At 41.7% G+C, this 21,356-nt stretch overlaps 1 protein-coding gene across 1 annotated transcript in view; it reads right to left on the bottom strand.

Moving 5' to 3' along the window:
* Window positions 1-21,356, bottom strand: part of CALN1 (calneuron 1) — a 381,739-nt gene that overhangs the window by 337,663 nt on the left and 22,720 nt on the right. The window contains exon 2 of the mRNA XM_031967900.1: window positions 15,477-15,601. Coding sequence (XP_031823760.1) covers window positions 15,477-15,594 — 118 coding nt within the window. The 5' untranslated portion in view covers window positions 15,595-15,601. The remainder of the gene's footprint in view (window positions 1-15,476; window positions 15,602-21,356) is intronic.

Here is a 21,356-nt window from a genome sequence, read left to right as displayed (position 1 = left end):
AGAGCAGCACCTCTGGATTCAGAGGTTGTTTTTGACTCTTTGTGGCCCCATTTGGGGATTTCTTGACAGAAATACTCCAGTGGTTTCCCATTTCCTTTTCCGGCTCATTTTACTAATGAGGAAACTGAGGCAACTGTCTGAGACCAGATTTGAACTCAGGTCTTTTTAACCCTAAGCACTACCTAGCTTCCCTTGGCATCAAGGAACTCGGATTCAAATCCTACTTCTGGAGCTAATACTTATAAGATCTTAGATAAGTAACTGAGACTTCCTGGGCTTCAGTTTCCTCATCTGTAAAATTAAGAAGTTAGTTAAATGCCCTTTAGGTTCTTTCTGCTCCAGATCTCTCATCCTCCCCTCAGAAGATTGCTTCCCTATAAAGAACTTCCCAGAAACATCATAATTCCTTATGGATCTAGTAGAACAGTGGAGATATTTCATTCTACAATTTTCAAGTATTTTCAAATTTGGAGACACTCTCCCTTTAAAACCAAACCAAGTCTAATACCTGAGGGTCCCAAAGTATTCCACGAGAATTATTTTGCTGGAGTAGTGCTAGGGCCAATTCATGAAGAGGAGAAGACCCCAGCCTTCGGGCACATCAACACTTGACATATTCCCCTGACAAAAGAACCATGGTTCACAAACTGGTGGTACAGATGAGATAGAGAAGCGTTATTACGAGCGATAGCAAGATTGAGATGGAATCTGTTTGATTGATCTCCTGTGAGCCAAGGGAGCTCTGACTACAATCACCCACCAAGATACGCAGGATTGGAAATGGGGAAAATAGAAGGCAGTAAGAGCAGGTCTTGGGGTGAGGCAGGGGCTTATTGATATATAATCAACTACAGGAGAATACAGAACAGCCACTTTGTTTTGCTCTAAAATCAGCAAAGCAGAAGAACGCAAAGGTCTAAGTACCGGGAGGCTGGATTTGACCCCTCATTCTACAATGAGTTATCCATGCCAAAAGAGGGAAAATATAGGGCCCCTTTTTCTTACCCCTCCACAATCTGCCCCCACCACCACCACTCCAGTAATTCTGTAGCTCATTAACAAATGAACTAAATGCAGTCCCTCCAAGAGCTAACTAAAATGGCCCCAGTACTTGCTCTCCAGACATTGGGGGAGAATAGAGTTTCTAAAACGACTGATTTCTTGCAAAGCCAAGAGAGGATCTCATTCCTAGCACCAAAGAGTGATACCCAGTTCAAGACTGTAATATTTTGGGGCATCTGGGTGGGGCAGTAGATAGAGCACCAGCCCCTTTAGTCAGGAGGACCTGAGTTCAAATCTGGCCTCAGATACTTAACACTTCCCTGGGAAAGTCACTTAACTCTGATTGCCTCAGCAAAAAAAAAAAAAAAAAGAAAGAAAGAAAGAAAGAAAAAGAAAGAAAAGAAAAGTAATATTCTCTTATTTTGCCTTTGATTAGGGTAAGCCATTTCCCCCCATCCACCTCTCCCTTCATCATCACCACAACTCCCAGAGAAGGAAGTTTGGTACCTGAGACAAAAGCCTGAGTGTAAACCAAAGATGAGGCCAGTTTGTAAACTGAATTTCTGAGGTGCAAATGGAAATACAGAAACTAAAGACTGACCTAGGTTATGGAACTGAATTTCTTAGAGAAAGAATGGAGGTTCAACCTGGGAATGTTGGGATTAATAAAGGGACAAAATTCAGGAATAACTGACTCAACCTCCTTTCTCAAACTTTTGGTCTTTTACAGAATCCACTTCTACCTCTGCTGTCACAAACTCGATCTTCCATACCCTCAGCCTTGAATACCCATGATGGAAAGATGGGTTCAGACATCTTAGCTTTATGGCAACAGAAAACCCCTCTAGAGAATCCAAATCGAGAATTTTGTTTTTCTCTATAAATGGTCCCAGGAGTCCTCCTACCATACCATTACCACCCCTTCCACTGGCCCTACTCTACTACAACCGCCATCTTACCACCACTACCCCTGCTACCACCATTTCCACTGTCACCACTGCTGCTACTACTTACTCACTACTGCTGTTGCTGTTGCTGTTCTAACAGGATTCTGAATAGCATTTGGTAGAGAACATTTCCCACCTCCTTGCATGGAAAAAATAAATCACAGGTCAAGCTAAAATAATAATAATAATAACTCAGTAGAGAAAATTTCCTACCTCCTTACATGGAAAAAATAAATCACAAGTCAAGTTAAAATAATAATAATAATAACTCTATATAAATGATGCTTATTATAAACTTTACAAAAGGTTTTCCTCACCATCTTGTACTTAGTCATCACTGTGGACCACAGAATTTCCTTGACAAAAAGAAGGGGCCTTCCTTCAGCTTAGAAAGGAGACAAAGGAATAGCATGGCTGCCTTCAAGGCTCTTAAGGATTGTCCCATGGAAGAGGGTTAGATTGTTCCTACTTGACTTCAGGTGGTAAAAACAGGCAAATTGAGCCTTGGTAACAGAAATAATAAATAGAGTTTTAAATTTTACCAAAAATTGAAAGGACAGTCTTGGAAAACTGTGGACTTGCATTCCCTGGAGGCCTTCACGAAGAGATCGCCTGACCACTTGGGAGGTACAATAGAGGGAATTATATGAATTGAGCTAGAGACCTCTGAGTTCCTCTCTATGTTTGTGAATACTAGGAAAAGTCATCATGAAAAGACCCAAGCTTTGATGTGAAAACGATCCTAAACCTCAAAAGCTATGTCGTGTCTCATTCAACTTTGCTAAACTCATTAGCCATCCCCAAGGCCAGATTGCCTTTGAGCTCAACTTCCCAAAGGACTCCTCTAAAAGGCTGGAGGCCCCCAGCCAAGGGTATTCACTGCCATCCACCAACTACCATTCTAGGCAAGCAGAAGAGACTGAAAATAAAACCCAGATGGCCCAGGCTACTCGGACTCAATATGGCTCATTTCAGTGAAGAATTACCAGCAAAACCAAAAGCTCCAGCCTCCCCACCTGGTATAGACAACTGGTTCTGCTCTCTTTTAACTGTGCTAGTCCATCATGGCCAAGAGCTTAGACACCTATCATCTCCTCCCCAACACAGTCACATCAAACTCCTATCCATCACCAAGTTCCAGGGCAGTGGATTCTGAGAGTTTGCAGAAACTCCCAGTTTCTCCAGCCCCGCCACAAACCCTGCCTGAAACAGTGGGGCCATTAACATGGGATGGACTTTAGATCTTCCTGGGAAACACAAAAATAAAAATTGTTTCAAATCTTAACCAGATGGGGTTAGGAACCCTGGGAGCTGCAGGGATAAAGCACACAGTTAGGAAATTGGGAGAGTCAGCTCAGCAAAAGACTGGGAAGAGCAGCTACAGAAAGCTCAAATTGGATCTTTATCAGATCATACCGAGGAGCTACAATATTATGCAAACCCAACTCAAATCCAGAGAAATCAGAGCTCTGGCTCTGCATATCGAAAGCTGCCAATTATTCCTTCAAGCGACAGAGATTCATTCAATAAAAAAATGTTTAAGGACCTACTATGTGCTAGCTATAGCCCAGAACAAGTACTGGAGTCTTGAGGACTGAGTCTGGTCAACTAACCTCATAGTATCGGCCGCCCCTTGCCCACCATCATCCCCCATCCTGCATTATTAGCCCTAGGACACAGGAGTTTGTTGAGAGGATTCACTTAAAAAAACCACCAGTCATCCTTTGGAAGGGTGCCTTGGAAGCCCTAGTATTTAAGGCATCTAGAGCCCAGAAAATGTTTCCCAAATAAAGCCCCATTTTTATGGCATGTGAGAGGTATCCTTGAGGACCCAAGACCCACAAGGTCCGCCTGAGTTATAGCCTTGTTAGTTTTTCCTTGGAGAAAACAGGGACCTGAGAGCCATTGTCACCAAGGCCCCTCCTGCCTCCCTTCTTGGTAGATTTAGAGCTCATCAGGACCTCAAAAGATTACCTTATTCAACCCTTCATGATGAGGAAACTGAGACCATCAGGTCATGTAAGTTCCAAGTGTCAGAAACAGATGACAGAGACTCCTTGTCTTCAGAGTCAATCAGTTAATAAGCATTTTAAGCACTTGGTGCCAAACGTTAGGCACAAAAAATAAGATGATCTCTTAGCCCTTTATCATTTAACTGACCACACAGGGTATGATCCAAGAGCAGGTCAGAAATGGAGAGTCAGGTTACTCAGGCAGGTATCAGGATTAGAACCAGGACCGTGCCAGGGAATAGGATGCAATAGAAGGGGAAACAAGATCAATATAAAATGTATTAGTATTAGTATCTGGCATGCCCCCCATGACCAGAACAAGCACTTCTCTCTCTGTCTTTCACATCACCTAATTTCTTTCAAGGTTCAGTTCAAATACTACCTTCCAGAGGAAGATCCTCATACTCCCAGCTACTAGCAAATTCCCTCTTAAATTCATTTTTCCTATTTTTGATGCCCTCTCAAAGCTCCCAAATCTATTTTCTTTCTCTTTTATGTGTATGTATACAGTCGGCATCTCCTCCATCCCCATGTATCCCTTGAAAGACCAAAGCTGCTTGAGGGAGGCAGTGGATAGAGCAGTGGGCCTGAAATCAGAAAATTTGAACCCAACCTCTGATACCTACAAATTGTGTTATTCTAAGTCACTTAATCTTATCTGCCTCAGTTCTCCTGTCTATACAATGAGGATTATAATAATATCTACCTACCAGAATTGATTTGAGATCATGTTTATAAAGTACAATGCTCTATAAATCCTAGCTGTTTTATTACCGTTTCTGTATTTCCAATAACTAGCATACAGCAGGTGTCTAATAAATGCTTCTTGATGGCTTGATTAAATATGAAAAGACTCTAGTTCTGAGACAGTAGTGGCCTTATTTCAGTAAGTTTTAGTCTGTCTGAAGTATTCCCATGGCTTAGAATAAATGGATTAATACTTTCTGAGTTTTTGTCACCTGCTGGCCCAATCTATCTGCAGAGAAAGTGAGTAAAGGCAACTTTCAAAGTCCAGTTTCTTACAATAGCCTTCTTCTTCAAGGAAACAGGTACCAAGGACAAATGTCTACTCCCTTCCACCAAAAGGACCCAAGGATTCACAGAAAATGACCTTCTTCTGGCTATGAGAGGCAGTGTAGCATAGGGGATAGGGAGCTAGTCTCACGACCTGGTCAAGTCAAGGTCAACAGTCTCTTCAATGCTCTCAAAAAAATCACAAAAGAGGCCCTGGCCCGCACTCGTAGGGAGAGTTCCCCCACCTGGGAGTTCTCAGTAACAATGAGCTCACAGACCTGGTCTCCAGACTTATGGAGAGATAGTTTGTAACTCCAGAAAGGAAAAAAAAGTAAGTTTTTTTTTAAAGAATCCCAGTTTTTTAAGGCCCAGTGTGGCTCAGGCACCATGTAATCTTTCTTTCATCCCCAGCCTTGCTAGGATCACAGGATGCCGGGAAGGCCTTTGAGATACACAGGCTTTATTTCCTTCCCAAGAGAGGGGAGCGTAGACACATGAGTCTCCTCTTCAGGTAGGAGTTGTGAGGATCCCTTCTTACTATAAGAATATTTTTGCCTTCTTCTGATCCTGTGTCGACAGAGCTCATGTGGGCGAGTGACTCAAAGGGGCAATGTGCCTTCGGATTTTTAGAATCAAAACCTTCTTCAGTGGGGGAGAAGGAAAACGAAGGCAAGAGCTGACTTTAAAAGGAAATTCTGGTGCACCGAGGCACAGGTGGGCTGGAGCACAGCACAACAGCTTCATTTGATTATTTGCTGCAGTTTTGCCCTCCTTTCTATTAGCTCTCATTTCCCAGGCAGCTTCTTCACCATACCTTGCATTGAGGAAGCAGGAGACCCAGTTTATTTATCCCCATTGCACAGATATCATGCCCAAGGTCACATAGAAGGAACAAGGTCAATGACTAAATCCAGATCATCCATCTCCAAAGCTCTTATTCTTTCCACCCTAGCACACTGCCTCAAGGATTCACCTGGATCTCAAGGGAACAAACCATCTGACGTTGCCTAGAGCTTTAAAAATAGACAGCAGCCCACTAAAAGATTTATTAAGCATCCCAATTCTCTACCAGCCCTCCAGTACCACCACCATCATCATCCAAAAGTACCCAATCACCTCTCCAGTACTTACACTGTGTCTGACACAGGGAGCATAAATAGATGCTTGCTTTTTGATTGAATAACTTAATGTAAGTTTAAGATTTTCAAGATCCTTTATATGTATTATCTCCTTTAATCTTCAAAAATCCTACAAGTTAAGAACTATGTGTATTTGTATGCCCATTTTATAGGTAAGGAAACTGAGGCTCAGGTTGCCCCAGGAATACACAACTAGTAAATGTCCGAGATGGCAGTTGATAGCAAGTTCTCCTAACCCCATTTTCAAGGTTCAAGCCACCAGGCCTCACTGCAAGAATTTTATAGTCATTAAATACTTACTTAATGTTATAAGACTGACTCTTTCATCAGATCACTGATCTAGACCTGGAATAGAACCCCAGGGCCATGTGGTCCAATTCCTTCACTTTACAGTTGAGGAAACAGAGGCCCGTGGAAGTTAAATAACTGGTTTGAAGTTGATCAAGGAATAGGAATCAAAATCAGGATTTGAATTCATGCCCTTTGCCCCTTTCTGAAGAATCATGATGTCATCAATGTGCAGGTGAGGAGTGCTAGAAAACCCTGATTGCCCCCACCAAATTTTTCTTTTGTGGCTGGGGGATGAAAGGAAGAGGTAGAAAGGTTGAGATTGGGGTAGGGATTGAAAAAATAGGCTCAGATGAAGACAGAGGTACCTTTCCTCAAAGTGAGAGAGTAAAGGGTCACTTACATGGTCCAGAGGAAAGAGAATTAGATTTGGAGTTAGTGGACCCAGGTTTAGGTCCTGACTTGGCCATTAACTTCCCATGTGACTTTAGGTAATCTATTTAATTTCTCTAGGTCGCAGCTTTTGCAAAGGTAAAAGGAGAGGACTTTCTTATGTGAGCTCTAAGGGTCCTTCCGGTTCAAGGAGAAAAGAAAAATAAAAGAAAAGGGAAGAGAGACAAATGAGCTATCAAGGTACATGACGAAGGACTGTGGGGACCACTGGAACAATGACAGGGAGAGACGGTGCCCGGATTGAGGGCAGACAACAAAGGAAATTGAGTGGTCAGAATTCTGTCCCTTGATTTCAGGCATACATGCAGGGCCAGCCTTAAGGATGGTTAGAATAGATGGCTTTGAGTGCCAGGAAAGACCCACCAGTTCCCAAGATTTTCCATGGCAAGGTTTTGGGGCCTGCTGTTAGTCAATAAACATTTATTAAGCATCTACTATGTGCCAGGCGCAGTACTAGGTGCTGGGGGCACAAAGAAAGACAAAAGACAGCCCCTACCTTCAAAGAGCTTCTAGTTTAATGGAAAAGACTAAAAGAAAATTTATCTTTTCTAATGAAAAAGATAATTAGAAGCTGAAAGGGGGGAAAGAGTAAGAAGATACTTGGTTCAGGAGCATGATGAAGTCTGGAAGCTTAGTGAGAAAAGGGGAGGTTTGCCCTGTTTACTATTTACCAGTCTATCCTGGTCACTTCTTAAATGGAGGATTTGGGAGGAACTCTCCAATCAGCACCCTCCACCCACTCCAATCAGCCTGCTAGCTAACAAACATAGCTCTTATTTCCTCATCTAGACCAAATACCAGAGGCAATATTTCTTTGTATCCCCAAAATTATAGCCACAGGGATGTCCCTACAGTTAGACGCTCGATAAATATTTGTTGAATGAATACATTCATGGATGGATAAATTAATGGGTACATGGATGGTTGGATTAATGAAAAAATGGATGGATGGATGAATGATTTGTTGGATGGGTGAATTAATGAATAAAGGGATTGGGTAGATGAATTAATGAATGATGGAAGAATGAATTAATTAATGAATGGATAGATGGGTAACCCTTTTTAGAATTTTCTGCTCCAATTGTTTGTTCTAGCTTTAGAGCTAGGGAAAAAAAAAACTTTAGAAAACATACCACAGAAATCTTCATTTTGCAGATGAGAAAGCCAAGATGCAAAGAGGGGGAATTCAAGGTCAACACATCAGTAGATAAAGAAACATATTTTCATAGGTGTGAGAGCTCTCCCTCCAGAGATTAGACTCCTAATTTTAGATGAGTATTAGTGAAGTGATCTTACTCAGAGAAAGCAGCAAAGCCAGCATTTGAACCTAGATCTCTGACTCTGGGGCTCTTTCCACAGTTGCCAACTTCCCTCTATCTAATCTGGTGTAGCCTCTCTTCACCGCCGTCTTCCTCAGTCCAACAATGGATGTGGACACGGTTAAAGGGAAAAGGTGAGTGAGAAAGACCTTTGAGGAAGAGGTCATTCATCAAGATGTGATAAATAGACCTGGATGCTCCCCAAAAGATCGGCCCTCTTTTAGTCAGTCAGGGATATGTGGCTGGCTCCTTGCTTCCTCCCTTTCCTGCAGGTATCTCTGGCTGGACCATCTGCCCCACCTCATACCACAGCTGCAGGGATGAGAACATCCATTCATTAGTAATGAATTGGTATTCAGTGGGCATCTGCTTATGTCACCATCCCCTAGCATAAGGTCACATTGGCCTCCACAGGGCACCAGCACCTGTTACAAAGGAGATATTATCTGAAAAGATACCTTCTTCTCCATCCACAAAGGAGACACTACCTCCAGATACTACATAACTTCCTCTTCCTGAAAATAAAAGTTTACATCCAATAGAACGCAATCTCTTTAGGCAAAGATTGCCGTTCATGTCTTTGTATTCCCAGCACCTAACACAAGCTAGGCACATTTTAAAAAATCTGTATCTATGATTTAGTCATTGTAGGAATCTCTCAGTTAAAAAAAAAAATTCTCTGTCAATATAGATCATTAACTTTTCTGCAGCTTGGAGAGTCAGCATTATAAAGCTGAGCGACTTGGCCAGGATCACACACAGCCAATCAGTGTCAGAAGCTGGGCTCTGACTGAATTCAGGATATCTTCCATCCATAGCCTGCTTTCTATCACAGGATCCTAAATCTATGATCACAAAAGCCAAGGTGACCCTGAAGATCAAATCCTCTCTTTTTATAGATAAAACTCCTTGGGGTTAGTTGGATTACCCAAAGCAATGATCCTCAAACTTTTGTTCTCAATATCTTTATCCTATTAAAAATGATTGAGGATCTGTCCAAAGAGTTTTTGTTTATGTGGTTTATAGTTATAGATATTGATCCACATTAAAAATAAAAACTAATTATGAATTTGTAGACTCTCTGAAAGGATTTCAGAGATTCCCAGGATGCTTGGGACCAGACTTTGAGAACCACTGACCCAAAGTCATAGAGGGCGCAAGTATCAGAGGTAGAATTTGAAGGCAGGGCTTCATAATTGGGATCTAGGGAAGGAGGTCCATGAACCCGGGAGGGGGGGATTACATCTTCATTTTCCTCAGTCTCTAAGTGAAATCGAGTATTTTTGTCAAATGAGCATGGAGGCAACACAACATTATTCTGAGGAATACGCAGCCGTCTCCAAACAGCCAAAGGAAGCTATTATACAAATAAATTAATCACCCCTATTTTAGATCCATGCTCTTCCTTCCTTGCCACAGTGCCTCCCCCTTCACCTTAATCTGCCTTTCAGCCTGGCACTTAGTAGGCATTTTTTAATAAATACTTGTTGGATTATAGGCGACAGGTAGCAGCGACTCCAAGAAGACTTGAAACAAGGCTTCTCAAAGAGATTCCTAAGCAGCTCAAGGCTCTGAAACTTTAGTTTCTTCCAAAACTGAAAAAATACAGTCATCTGAGGCTGATTCAGCCCAATCTGTCTCCTAAACCTGCCTGGCCAGCACCTTCTGCCTGCTAAAGTTTAAATCCCGAAAGCACATGTTCGGTTCTGCTCCCTCTGGACCTTTGGACACAGAATGGGGCACAGAAGGAAGCATGATCAGAACCACATCTTCATGTGTAGCCCCCCGTTAACAGAAGTAATTATAATCATAACAATAACAACAACAATAAGCTTCCATCCTCCAAGTCGGAGAACAAATGGCCTGTCTCCAGGAGAGCCTGCAGCATTTGGCTGATGGATGAGCCGGAGAGATTTCACCCAAGGAGGTGACTCCAAAAAGCAGCCCTCGGGCAGCACATAGGGTTTGCAGCCCTGACTAAATCCAATTAAGCAGGTCTGATGCCGGCCCCGGGGCCACTGATGGCTCTGGGGGCTGTGAGGCCGACTCCTCGCTCCTGATTCATCGTCCCATGCTGTGCATGTATCACCTGTTCCCAAATGACACATTCTGGATCCTTGGGGTGTCTGCTTCTGTGCACCAGGCTAGGTCACAGCCTCTACCTTATGTTGGTGCGGTGACTGCCAAGTCGGGGAGGCGGGGAGTCGCCGTCTTGTTTGGAAGTTGCTGTGGCCAGGACCCAGAGGGTGGGCAAGCCCCTCTCTCCCTCTACTATGGACGGAAGAGGATGGCTCATAGCGTAACAAAGTTAGGACTGGGAAGGACCCCAGAGGTCACTTACTTCCATACCTTCATTGTGCAGCTGAGAAAATTGAGCCCAAGAGAGACTGACAGGCTTGCAGTTCTTAATATGCACCACCAATATTTCAATTATTCCATAGCAGTGTGGCAGACTGGAGAGAAACTGACCCAGAGGAGGGGTGGGAAATGTGAGCTCACGTCCTCCCTCTCATTCTGTGTGACTGAAGCAAGTCGTCCCCTCTTGGGATCTGAGGGTCCACCAGCCAGTGGTGTTCTGAAGGTCCTAGCACAGAGCCTTTGTACCCGGTAAGTCCTTAATTAGTAGTTGTTGACATTTCTCATCTATATAAGAATACTCTCCGAACTCCCTTCTGGATACTAAGATCCCAGGTACCTAACACAGTGCCTCAGTACACACCTGATGCTTAATAGAAGTTTAATGAGCTGGACAAGAGGGACTCTGAAGTCCCAACCAGTTTCTGAGCAAGCATCCTAGCTAGCCTGACCGGCTCCATGATCAAACCTGCTGGATGCCCTTTGTAAGCTCAATCCACTTTCCTAAACACTTAAGTACACCCAAGAAACTGCCCGGTTCCGGGCACACCTTCAGATGTACGCCTCCCCCAGAAGGTCAGAAGTCATTCTGGGACAAGGAGCTGACCACTTCTGTCCGATCTCAAAGCCAAGTAGAGATGGCAGAGCAGGACCCTCACTCTGGAGGACAGACCAAGCCCAGGCTTGCAGTGTCATTAGGAATGGTCAGTCCCAAGACTCAGACTCAACAGCAATCCATGGGAAGTTGGATGACATCTCATTCCCCATTTCTCTTCTTCTGAATGTCTGAAAACTGAGGGCATCTCGAAGGACTAGCCCTAGGCAAGGATGGGACCTGATCTTCCAATCTAGCTATGCTTAGGACTATTCCCAGCTCAGACTTTCTACTTGCTGGTCCACCCTCCCAGAACTACTGAGATGTCACTCCCTCCCACCCTGCTGTTATAGTTACCAGGCCTTGCCCATCCACCAAGAAATCCTGCTCTCTCCTTACATTCTCCTGGCCTATGTTTGAGCCCCCGTCCTTCTCCAGGACACCAGAGACATCGAGGGGGCTTGGAGGGAAATACCTTACTAGCGGCAAAAGGAAAGGGGCTAAAATAAAACAAGACAAATAACATAAAGGTATTAGAAAATCAGGAATTTTGTTCTAAGAAATCTCTACAACAGGAAATTTCTCCTAAGGTTCATTCCCATCTAATAAGTATATCAACTGGCACAAGGCTTTCTCAGTGTACTCCCCCACCCCTAATTCCAGCCCCTCTCAGATTCAAGGCAAGTATCCCTTCTGACCCTTTCTGGCCCTTCTTATGTTTCTCATTCACAACATTTCTTTATACTGGTTGCCCCCCATGCCTAAAACACACACCCTCCATACTCCCACTCTTGATTTCTTCAAGATCCATCCCCAGAGTCACCATCAACATGAGTCCTTTCCTAATTCCCCTCCCCAGATGCAAGTACCCTTCCCTCCCCCAAAAAATCTTTTTTTCTAATTTTTTGATTGTTCAAATCATATTTTCTCCAGTTACATGTCAAAAATTTTTTTAGAATTCGTCTTAACAAGATTTTGAGTTCCAAATTTTTCTTCCTCCTTCCCTCTCCTCTCTTCCCCTCTCCTCTTCCAAAGATGGTAAGCAATTTGATATAGTTTATACATATGCTATCATTTAAAACATATTTCCATATTAATCACAGTTGTGAGAGAAGAAAATGATCAAAAGGAAAAAAACTATGAGAAAGAAGAAAGAAATGAAAAAATATGTTTCACTCTGCATGCAAAGTCCAGCAATTCTTTAGCTGATTATGCATAGAATTTTCCTCATCCTGGATCATTGTGTTGCTGAGAAGAGCTGAGTTGATCCAAAAATTTACCTTTTTTGCATATATCAATATATAATGCAATATATACTTCTCTGGTCTGTATATACATATATTATATACATATACATATATATAGGCTCCCTGAGGGCAGGAAATCTTTCGTTTTTGTCCCCATATCCCCAGCCCTTTACCCAATACCTGACACACAGTAATAAATACTTGTTGAACTGACTGATTGGGAGAAGACCCCATCCTATGTACATTTGATATATATATATATACCCTGACTAGGGTATCACCACCTGGTTTAATGAAACATCTCCTGGTTGTCTTCCCCTATTTCCCCAATCTCACTGAGCTCACCATCTGTGGGGTAGCCCCCATCTTTCCCCACAAGGCAGATATCCCATCTGTGGATCTCCTATTTTCATTCGACAGCATGCTAGCATCTCATACAGAAGATGATCACAGAGACTACCTCTACCCCGGTGGAGATCACAGAAGAATATAGCCCCGATTGCCCTCCCAGATCTGGTACAGGATACCTCAGATGTCACCTGGTCCTCATTTTACAGATTAGGAAACTGAGGCCAAGGGGAGGACAAGAACTAATTTTGCAAGATCAAAGATGCACCTAGTTAAGCACTACAGGTCCCTCCAAACCAACTCAATTTCCACTGCTTCAAAAACCTGAAAAACTAATCTAGACTTCTCTAGTCTAAACTACCCCAGAGCTTTACAGATCCTAACCTAGAATTCTTCTTAGGGGTCTTTGAATCAAACTAAGTCTCAATCCTACCTACGCAAGCTTGTCCATCCTCACAGAGTCCAGAGCCCTTCACAATCTTACAAGGATCCCTCCTACAACAAAAACCTTTTTTCCATCCTCTTTTCCCCAAAAACATTTTAGCAAATGAGGCAATCAAGCAAATGTCACAGCAGCCAGCCTTCTTCTCCTTCCCGCTGCCATCCTTCCCCATCACATGGGCTGAACTTCAGATCCCTATGCTGTTTGGCATAGCGCACCCGCCGTGGGGATAACTTTCCCCGCCCTCCCATCTGGGGAGATAACTTTGAGTCTCCTGGATCCGTGCACAAGTACAACACATTAGATTAGACCATTAAACTTACCAGCATTAGGACCATCTGCAGCAATTCTAATTTCTCATCTCTAGAGCCTCGATTGAACCCTTGCCATAAAACATGGTGATGACGGTTAGGGGAAGATGATCTGGACCCAGGGTCATTTAGACTAGATTTAGATAAGTTCTCTGGTGCCCAGAGCATTCTACACAGGAGAAGCCCAAGTTCTAAAGCAGGGCTGCTTAACCTAGGGCACATGAATAGATTTTAGATAGTTCATGAACTTGGGAAATTTTACATCCTTTAGAATTTAGAATTTCCTTCCATTATTTAAAAGTGTTATCCAGAAAAAGAGTCCATAGGCTTTGCCAGACCACCAAAGGGATCCATGACACAAAGAAAGATAAATAACTCTTGATCTGTTGAATATTCCCTTATTTCCTTAGGGGAAAAACGCTCAACTCAGAAAGATAACACGGTGTAGCAGATGGAGTGTTATTCTTTGAGTCAGGAAGACCCGAGTTCAAATTCCCACATTATATGACCACGGACAATTTATTTGAACTCTCTGAGTATCATATAAAATGAGGGGTGGAGGTTTGAGATCAACAGAACAATGGGAAATACTGCAAAATGATTATGGCCAAGTTTGATCCCAACAAAAAAAAAATCTCTCTACCAATTTCTTTGCAGGGATGGGGAGACTATGAGTTTAGCATAGTGCATGTGATTGCTGTAATTTTTTTTGAAATATTCATTGGCTTTACTAAACTTTTTGACTCTAGTAGAGAGAGGATAATATATCAGTAAAGGTGAGATACAAAAGAAAAAGGATATAAACAAAAAATAAAAGTGTTGAACTGGGTAATTTCTAAGATCTCTTCCAGATCTGAATTTCTGACTTGTTGATTCTTTTAAGCTGAAGAATCCACTACTCAAAGGAAAGTAGCTGGTGGGGTCTGAATTACCTGAACCTCTGAGGGCACGGGGAGGAGAGCCCATGTAGGAGCACTGACCCTGCAAGTCTTGGAGATTTTTCCCAAAAGTTTGATATTAAGGAACTGATCAATGTGTTTCATTGTACAGCCATCTTTTTTCAAGATTGCTTCCTCTATTGCTAGCTCTGAATGTTCATGGAATCATAGGATCATAAGATCCTAGGCTTGAGAGATCTAGGTGTGGAAGGGATTTTTAAACATCATAGGATCATTATTTTAAATCTCAAAGGAATCTTAGAGATCTTTTATTACAACTCCCTCATCTTATAGATAGGAAAACTGAGCTCCAAAGAGATCAAATGAATTATCTATGGTCATGTAGATGGTAGGTGGCTGAATCAGGATTTGAATCCAAGTCATAAGATCATAAAGACCATCTTACATTGGTCTTACATTGCCATTTTACAGATGAGGACAATGACATCCAAAGGAAAAGTGACTTATTTCACACAGGTGGGAAACAGCAGAAGCTCTTTGGCGCCAAAGCCAGACTTCTTTCCATTGCACACATCCAACTGCCTCCCACCAAGTCTTATAACACATTTGGAGGCTGTTGACTTATTTTTCACTCCCATATCCACTTAGAAATGATTATTGAGAAACACTGGTCTTGGCCAGGAATCAAAGCAGAGGCCAGCCTCAAGCCAAGAGGCCGCCATCACAAGCATCTGACCCTCCTCTGCAGCTGGTGTACACCATAAAAGACAATTTGGAAACATGGCAGCCCACTGGACCATAAGAAGTACAAAACATGGGAGACACAGCCCCTTGAATGAGCCAGTGGCTTGTCCTTGGGGATGGAAATCATTCACCTTGATCATCCATTACCTTATTATTGACATGTGTTTTCTATGTGGTTATGGGTCAGCCAGCCCTAAGTAGGGAAGGGTCATCTGAAATTTTATTTCTGACTTTTTTATTTCCCTATTCGCCACAGCCTGATTCCAGCCATGATTACCCGCTAGGGCACCAAGAGTTGAGCCCATTCTCCTCCACCAGCCTCCCCGAGATGGTGAATCCCCCAACAGGGCATGTCACTTACCGTCCAATTCTTCCACTGAGATGTTAGCGAGCTGTTCACTGTCACTGCCTGCAGAGAGGGACCGATTCAGATAATTCCCCTTATACAACAAGCCAGCTGTCACATGATGGAACGGCATCTTCTCCCTGCTCAGAAGAGATGGGAGAAGGAAAAAAATGATCGTTTCATCCCTTTGTTAATTGTTTAAAGTCTTATAAAAGTAAACTACTTGAAGGCAGGAACAATTCCATTTTTTCTCTTCACATCAACACCTACAGTAATTCCTAGTACATGCTGACACTTAATAAATGCTTGTTGATTATTGTCTCCCCTTTAGAACGTAAGCTCTGTGAGGGCAACAATTGCTCCTTTTTGGTTTCTATTTCCCCAGAACCCAGCCAGTTCCTGGCACATTAGTACATGTTTGATGACGTTGATTAAAAGAATTAAAGGGACATATGATCACAGATTTAGAGTAAAGCACAGAAATGATCTGTTCCAGTCTCCTCTTCTTTCAGATGGATACAAGTAAGATGAAGGCACAGGTCATGGGTTAGTGACTTGCCCACCATCATCTGGAAAAAAAAAGATTCATTCCCCTTCTGTTAGAGACATTATTTTTTTTCCTTTGAGATTAAATCTGTTCTTCCTTGAAATAATCTACCCTTACCTTCCATGACACACCACCATTCTAGTCCTCCTTTTACCTCTGACCACACTTTATTTTTTTTTAATTATAGCTTTTTATTTACAAGTTATATGCATGGGTAATTTTACAGCATTGACAATTGCCAAACCTCTTGTTCTAATTTTCCCCCCACCCTCTCGCCTAGATGGCAGGTTAACCAATACATGTTAAATATGTTAAAGTATAAGTTAAATACAATATAAGTATACATGTCCAAACCGTTATTTTGCTATACAAAAAGAGTCGGACTTTGAAATAGTGTACTATTAGCCTGTGAAGGAAATCAAAAATGCAGGTGGGCAAAAATAGAGGGATTGGGAATTCTATGTAGTGGTTCATAGTCTGGCCACTCTTTAATCACAACCTTCAACTCATGAGTTTAGAAGGCCTCAGAGACCATCTAGTCCATCCCCCATGTAAGTGATAAACCCCATGTTACAAAAGCTCCCAATATGACCATCACCTTTTGGTGTGATGAATGCCATTAACAGTAACAATAACCACAATAGCTAACATTAATATAGACCTTATTATGTGCCAGGATATGTGTTAAGCGCTTTTAAAATTTTCTCTAGTTGACATTACAGGCTGGGACCCAGAAAAACTCTCCCAATAGTTGCCTCCAAACAACTTTAAATTGCCACCTCAACTCAAATTTGGAACAGTAGAACCAACAGAAAGTCAGAGGGAGATACTTTTTTCAACCTGTGACAACTTAGGAGGTTCGCTGAAGAGGTCTGTAACATTGGGAGGGTGCAGATTTGGAGAATAATAGGAACATCAAGCAAGTGGTCTTGAAGGTATCTACAAAAATGACAACAAGGACTTTAGGAACTCTCAGCCCAGAGATAATTGGCCAATTTGTCAGAAAGTTGCTTTGCTGGCACTGGGTGCAGCTGGTGCTCACTGGAAACTCTATTTCTCATAAGCAATTCTGGGTAGAAAATTCCAGGATGTAAAGGAGCATTTATGATCAGTCACAAAGGAGCAGGGGATCTGGTCACAATTCTGTGGCCAAAAGAAACAATAATACTTGCAATTAGAGAAGAACAGGCGGTTTTCTTGGGTAAAGACCAGAGTACAGACCATGAGAGCAGTGGCCACACCTCTCCCAGGTTAATACCACCTTAGAAACATTGAAAACTTGCAGGCCCCCAGAACTACCCTAAAAACAGCAGCACAAAATAAGTCTATAGCTTAGCACAGTGCCTCCCCACCCTCAGGTGAGCAGAACCCAACTTTAACATAAAAGTTCAACGTGAAGGAATAGATTGGAGAAATGAGCAAACAACAAAAAAAAATTGACCATAAAAAGCTACTACAGTGGAAAGGAGGACCAAGACATAAATTTAGCAGAGGACAATATTGTGAAATAGCTACAAGGAAAGTCTCAAAGAAAATTTTAATTGAATATAAGCCCAATAAGAATTCCTGGAAGAGTTAAAGAAATAGAGGAAATAGAGGAAAATTGGGGAAAGAAATGAGAATGATGCAAGAAAATTATGAAAAGAACTAACAGGATTTTTTTTAAGAAGCAAAAATACTGAAGAAAATATCACCTTAAAAAAGTGAAAAAGAGAAATGCACTAAGAGGAGGGGGAAGGGAGAGGTAGAATGGAGCAAATTTTCTCACATAAAGTAGACATGAAAAGAAGATCTTTTATTGTAGAGGAGGAAATGGGGGAAGGGTAAATGCTTGAACTTCACTTTCAAGGGAATTGGTTCAGAGAGGGAAGAATATGTAATGATATAGATACACACATACATATCTATGTATATCTGTGTGTATATATATATATATATATATATATATATATATACACACATACACACACACACACACACACATACACACACATACACACACACAATTGAGTATAGAAATCTATCTTACCCAATAGGTAAGATAGGAATTAGGAGGGATAAAAGCTTTGGGAGAGGATGATAAAGGCAAGAACGGATTAGGGAAGGCAGTGGTCAGAAGCAAGACAGACTTTTGGGGATAGAAAAGATAAAAATAAGAGGATAAAAAAAGGAAAACGGGATGAAGTGAAACTCACAGTTAGTGATGATAACTGTGAATGTAAATGGTATGAGAACAGAAGTAGATAGCAGAGCAGATTAGAAACCAGAATCCAACAATATGTTGTATGCAAGAGACATACTTAGGACAAAAAGACACGCAGAGAGTTGAAATGAAGGACTAGAGTCTATTATGCTTCAGCTGACATGAAAACAGCCAGGATGGTAATCATGATCTTAAGACAAAGCAAAAGCAAAATTAGATTTAATTGAAAGAGATAATCAAGAAAACTACATTTTGCTAAAAGGTGTCATACTCGATGAAGTAAAATTCAGAAATTTACAGCAAGTTCCTCTGATAAAGGCTGAATTTCTCAAATGTATTGGGAACGGAATAAAAATTGTAAAAATAAGAGCTATTCCCCTATTGATAAATGGTCAAAGGATATGAAAAGGCACTTTTCAAAAGAAATCAATGCTATCTTTAGTAATATTAAAAATTCTCTAAATCACTATGAGTTAGAGAAATGAAAATTAAAACAACTTTGAGGTGGTACTTAATAGCTATCAGAAAAGACAAATGCTAGAGAATATGAAAGAAAATAGGTGCATTGATAAGTAGAGTAGTGAACTAGATCAACCATTCTAGAGAACTACGTCCAAAGGGCTTTAAACTAGGTCTGTTCCCCAAAGAGTTTTTTTAAGAGGAAAAGTATATGTACAAAAATATTTATAGCAGCTCTTTTTGAAATGATCAAGAATTAGAAATTGAGGGGATGCTCATCAACTGGGAAATGATTGAACAACTTGTGACATTATTGTGTTGGAGAACTATTGTACTATAAGAAATAATGAGGGGGGTAGTTAAAAAACCAACATGGCAAAACCTGTACAAGCTAATGCAAAGTGAATAGAGAAGAACCAAAAGATTATTGTCCACAATAACAACGTTTCAGTGATGATCCACTGTGAAAGACTTGCCTACGTTGATCGATACAATGATCCAAGTCAATTCCAAAGAACTCATGATGAAATAGAATTTTCTCCAATTTATTTTTTTTTCTAAAATGGCTAAGATATAAATATGTTTTGCATAATTTCACATGTATCATTGATATTATATTGTTGCCTGCTCAGTGGGTGAGGGAAGGACTGAAGGGAGGAAGACTACCCAGAATGCAAAATTTAAAAAGGAAAGAATACCAAAATAAATATTTTTGGGAAAAGAACAAAAATAAAATTATTGTCTCACTTAGTCTTCAACAACAACTCTGGGAGGTAGGTACCATTATGACTCACATTTTTACAGATGAGAATACTGAGACAAGCAGAGATTAAGTAATCTGTCTAGGATCACATAGCTAATAAGTGTCTGAGGCCACATTTGAACTCAGGTGTTCCGGTACTCTATCTGCCATGTCACCTTGATGCTCCTTCATCCCGAGGAGAGTCGGTGCCAGAGGTTTTCTCATCTTTAAATGAAGAGATTAGAGTCTCATGCGGCTGTCTCCCATATTTAGTGCCCCATTTTCTACTGAGCCACCACGTTTCCAAATTTATTTTATAGTTCAGAGGAATTAAGTGAGGTGAGATCATAGCTGCCTCATGCGATTAAACTCTACTTTCACTCTTGGCCAAGTTCAGTATTTCTCAGAAGCCATTTCTGGATGGATTTGGTTAAGGAGAGAGGGAGTAGAATTTGGTCCTTTGTAACTGGGTGATTTCATAGATATAAGGAACTCTTGGTAAGGAAATTCCCTCTATTAAAATAATTCAGCAAATATTTTTCAGAGGTCAAGTGACTCTCCTAAGATCACATATCCCCTAGATCCAGGTCTTCCTATTTCCAAAACCAACTCTCTGCCTATTATACCATGATCCATGAGCAAAATGGTAGCTTACCTCTTGTCCCACCCCCAGCAGGACCTTGTGGCGGTCCTAGATCTCAAGAGTCACCCAAGGCAACAGATATTGAAAATTCAGATGAAACGAGTGACTTTGGTTTTTCCATTTTCTGGATTTCATTCCATCTGTTCCATACCAAGAGGATGAAGGGAATCGTGCTATTAATAAATATTTATCACAGAACTTTGCATGGTGTGACTGGCTCAGATATACCTGTTCTCACACACACACACACACACACACACACACACACACACACACACACAAACACACACAGAATCACCAGGCACAGATGTGCTCTGCTCTGGCAGAATTTGATGGATTCTGCACCAAAAAGTAGCGGCTCCTCGTGATGGTACAGGATGCCCTCAGACCTCCCCAGGAGTGAGGAAATCATCCTATTAGACCAAGTTCAGCAACCTCCATAAGCCTGAGGGACTACCCCTGGAACTACACACTGGCTCACAGCCGCCACTAACAGATGCTAATAAGAGCTGACATTTCTAAAGAGGTAGAAGGCTTGCAAAGGCGCTTTGTATACATTATCTCATTTAATTCTCACAACAGGACATGGAAGTAGGTATCCTGAGAATCATTACCTCTATTTTAAGGCTGAGGAAACTGAGGCATCAGCTGAGAATGGCAGATGAAGGGAGGAAGGAAAGGAAAGAAGAAGAAGAAAAGTGGGCGTACCTCATAGTACAGTGAATAGAATGCCACTGGGTTCAGTCTTGCCTCTGCCACTAATGAATCACAGGACTTGGAGTCTTTCACATAGGCTCTCTGTGACTCAGTTTCTTCTTCTGTCAAATAAAAGCATTGACTAGATGTCCCTTCCTAATTCAGATTGAGTCCAACAACTTGCCTCAATGGCATCCCCAAGCAAGGAACAGGGTGCCTGAGGGTAAATCCTCCTGTCTCTGTGCTTATTACTCAAGTGATCTCAAGCAAGTCACATCACTTCCCTGGGCTTCAGTTTCCTCATCTGTAAAAGGATTAGGTGACCCTGAGATCCCTTCCAGTTCTCAATCTTGAATCTATGTATCCTAAGCTCCCCAAGGAGAGCAATAGGGAAACAGAGGGCTAGATCTGCAGTCCAAAAAACCTTGGTTCAAATTCAGCCTCAGACACTTCCTAGCTAAGTAACCCTGTGCAAATAGTATTTTTAAAAATTAATCTCTTCCTCCTGATAGCATGTTGGGGCTCCCTCATTTCCCCAAAACCAGCAAAACATGGTACAATTTTCTCTGTTTTTATTACTAGGTTCAAATCCCAAGTCTGATGTG

The sequence above is a fragment of the Sarcophilus harrisii genome, chromosome 4 (assembly GCF_902635505.1).
Source record: "Sarcophilus harrisii chromosome 4, mSarHar1.11, whole genome shotgun sequence".
In the NCBI taxonomy this organism is placed as follows: Eukaryota; Metazoa; Chordata; class Mammalia; order Dasyuromorphia; family Dasyuridae; genus Sarcophilus; species Sarcophilus harrisii.
The sequence above is the reverse complement of the archived record's forward strand: the minus strand, read 5'-3'. Positions and strand labels throughout refer to the sequence as shown.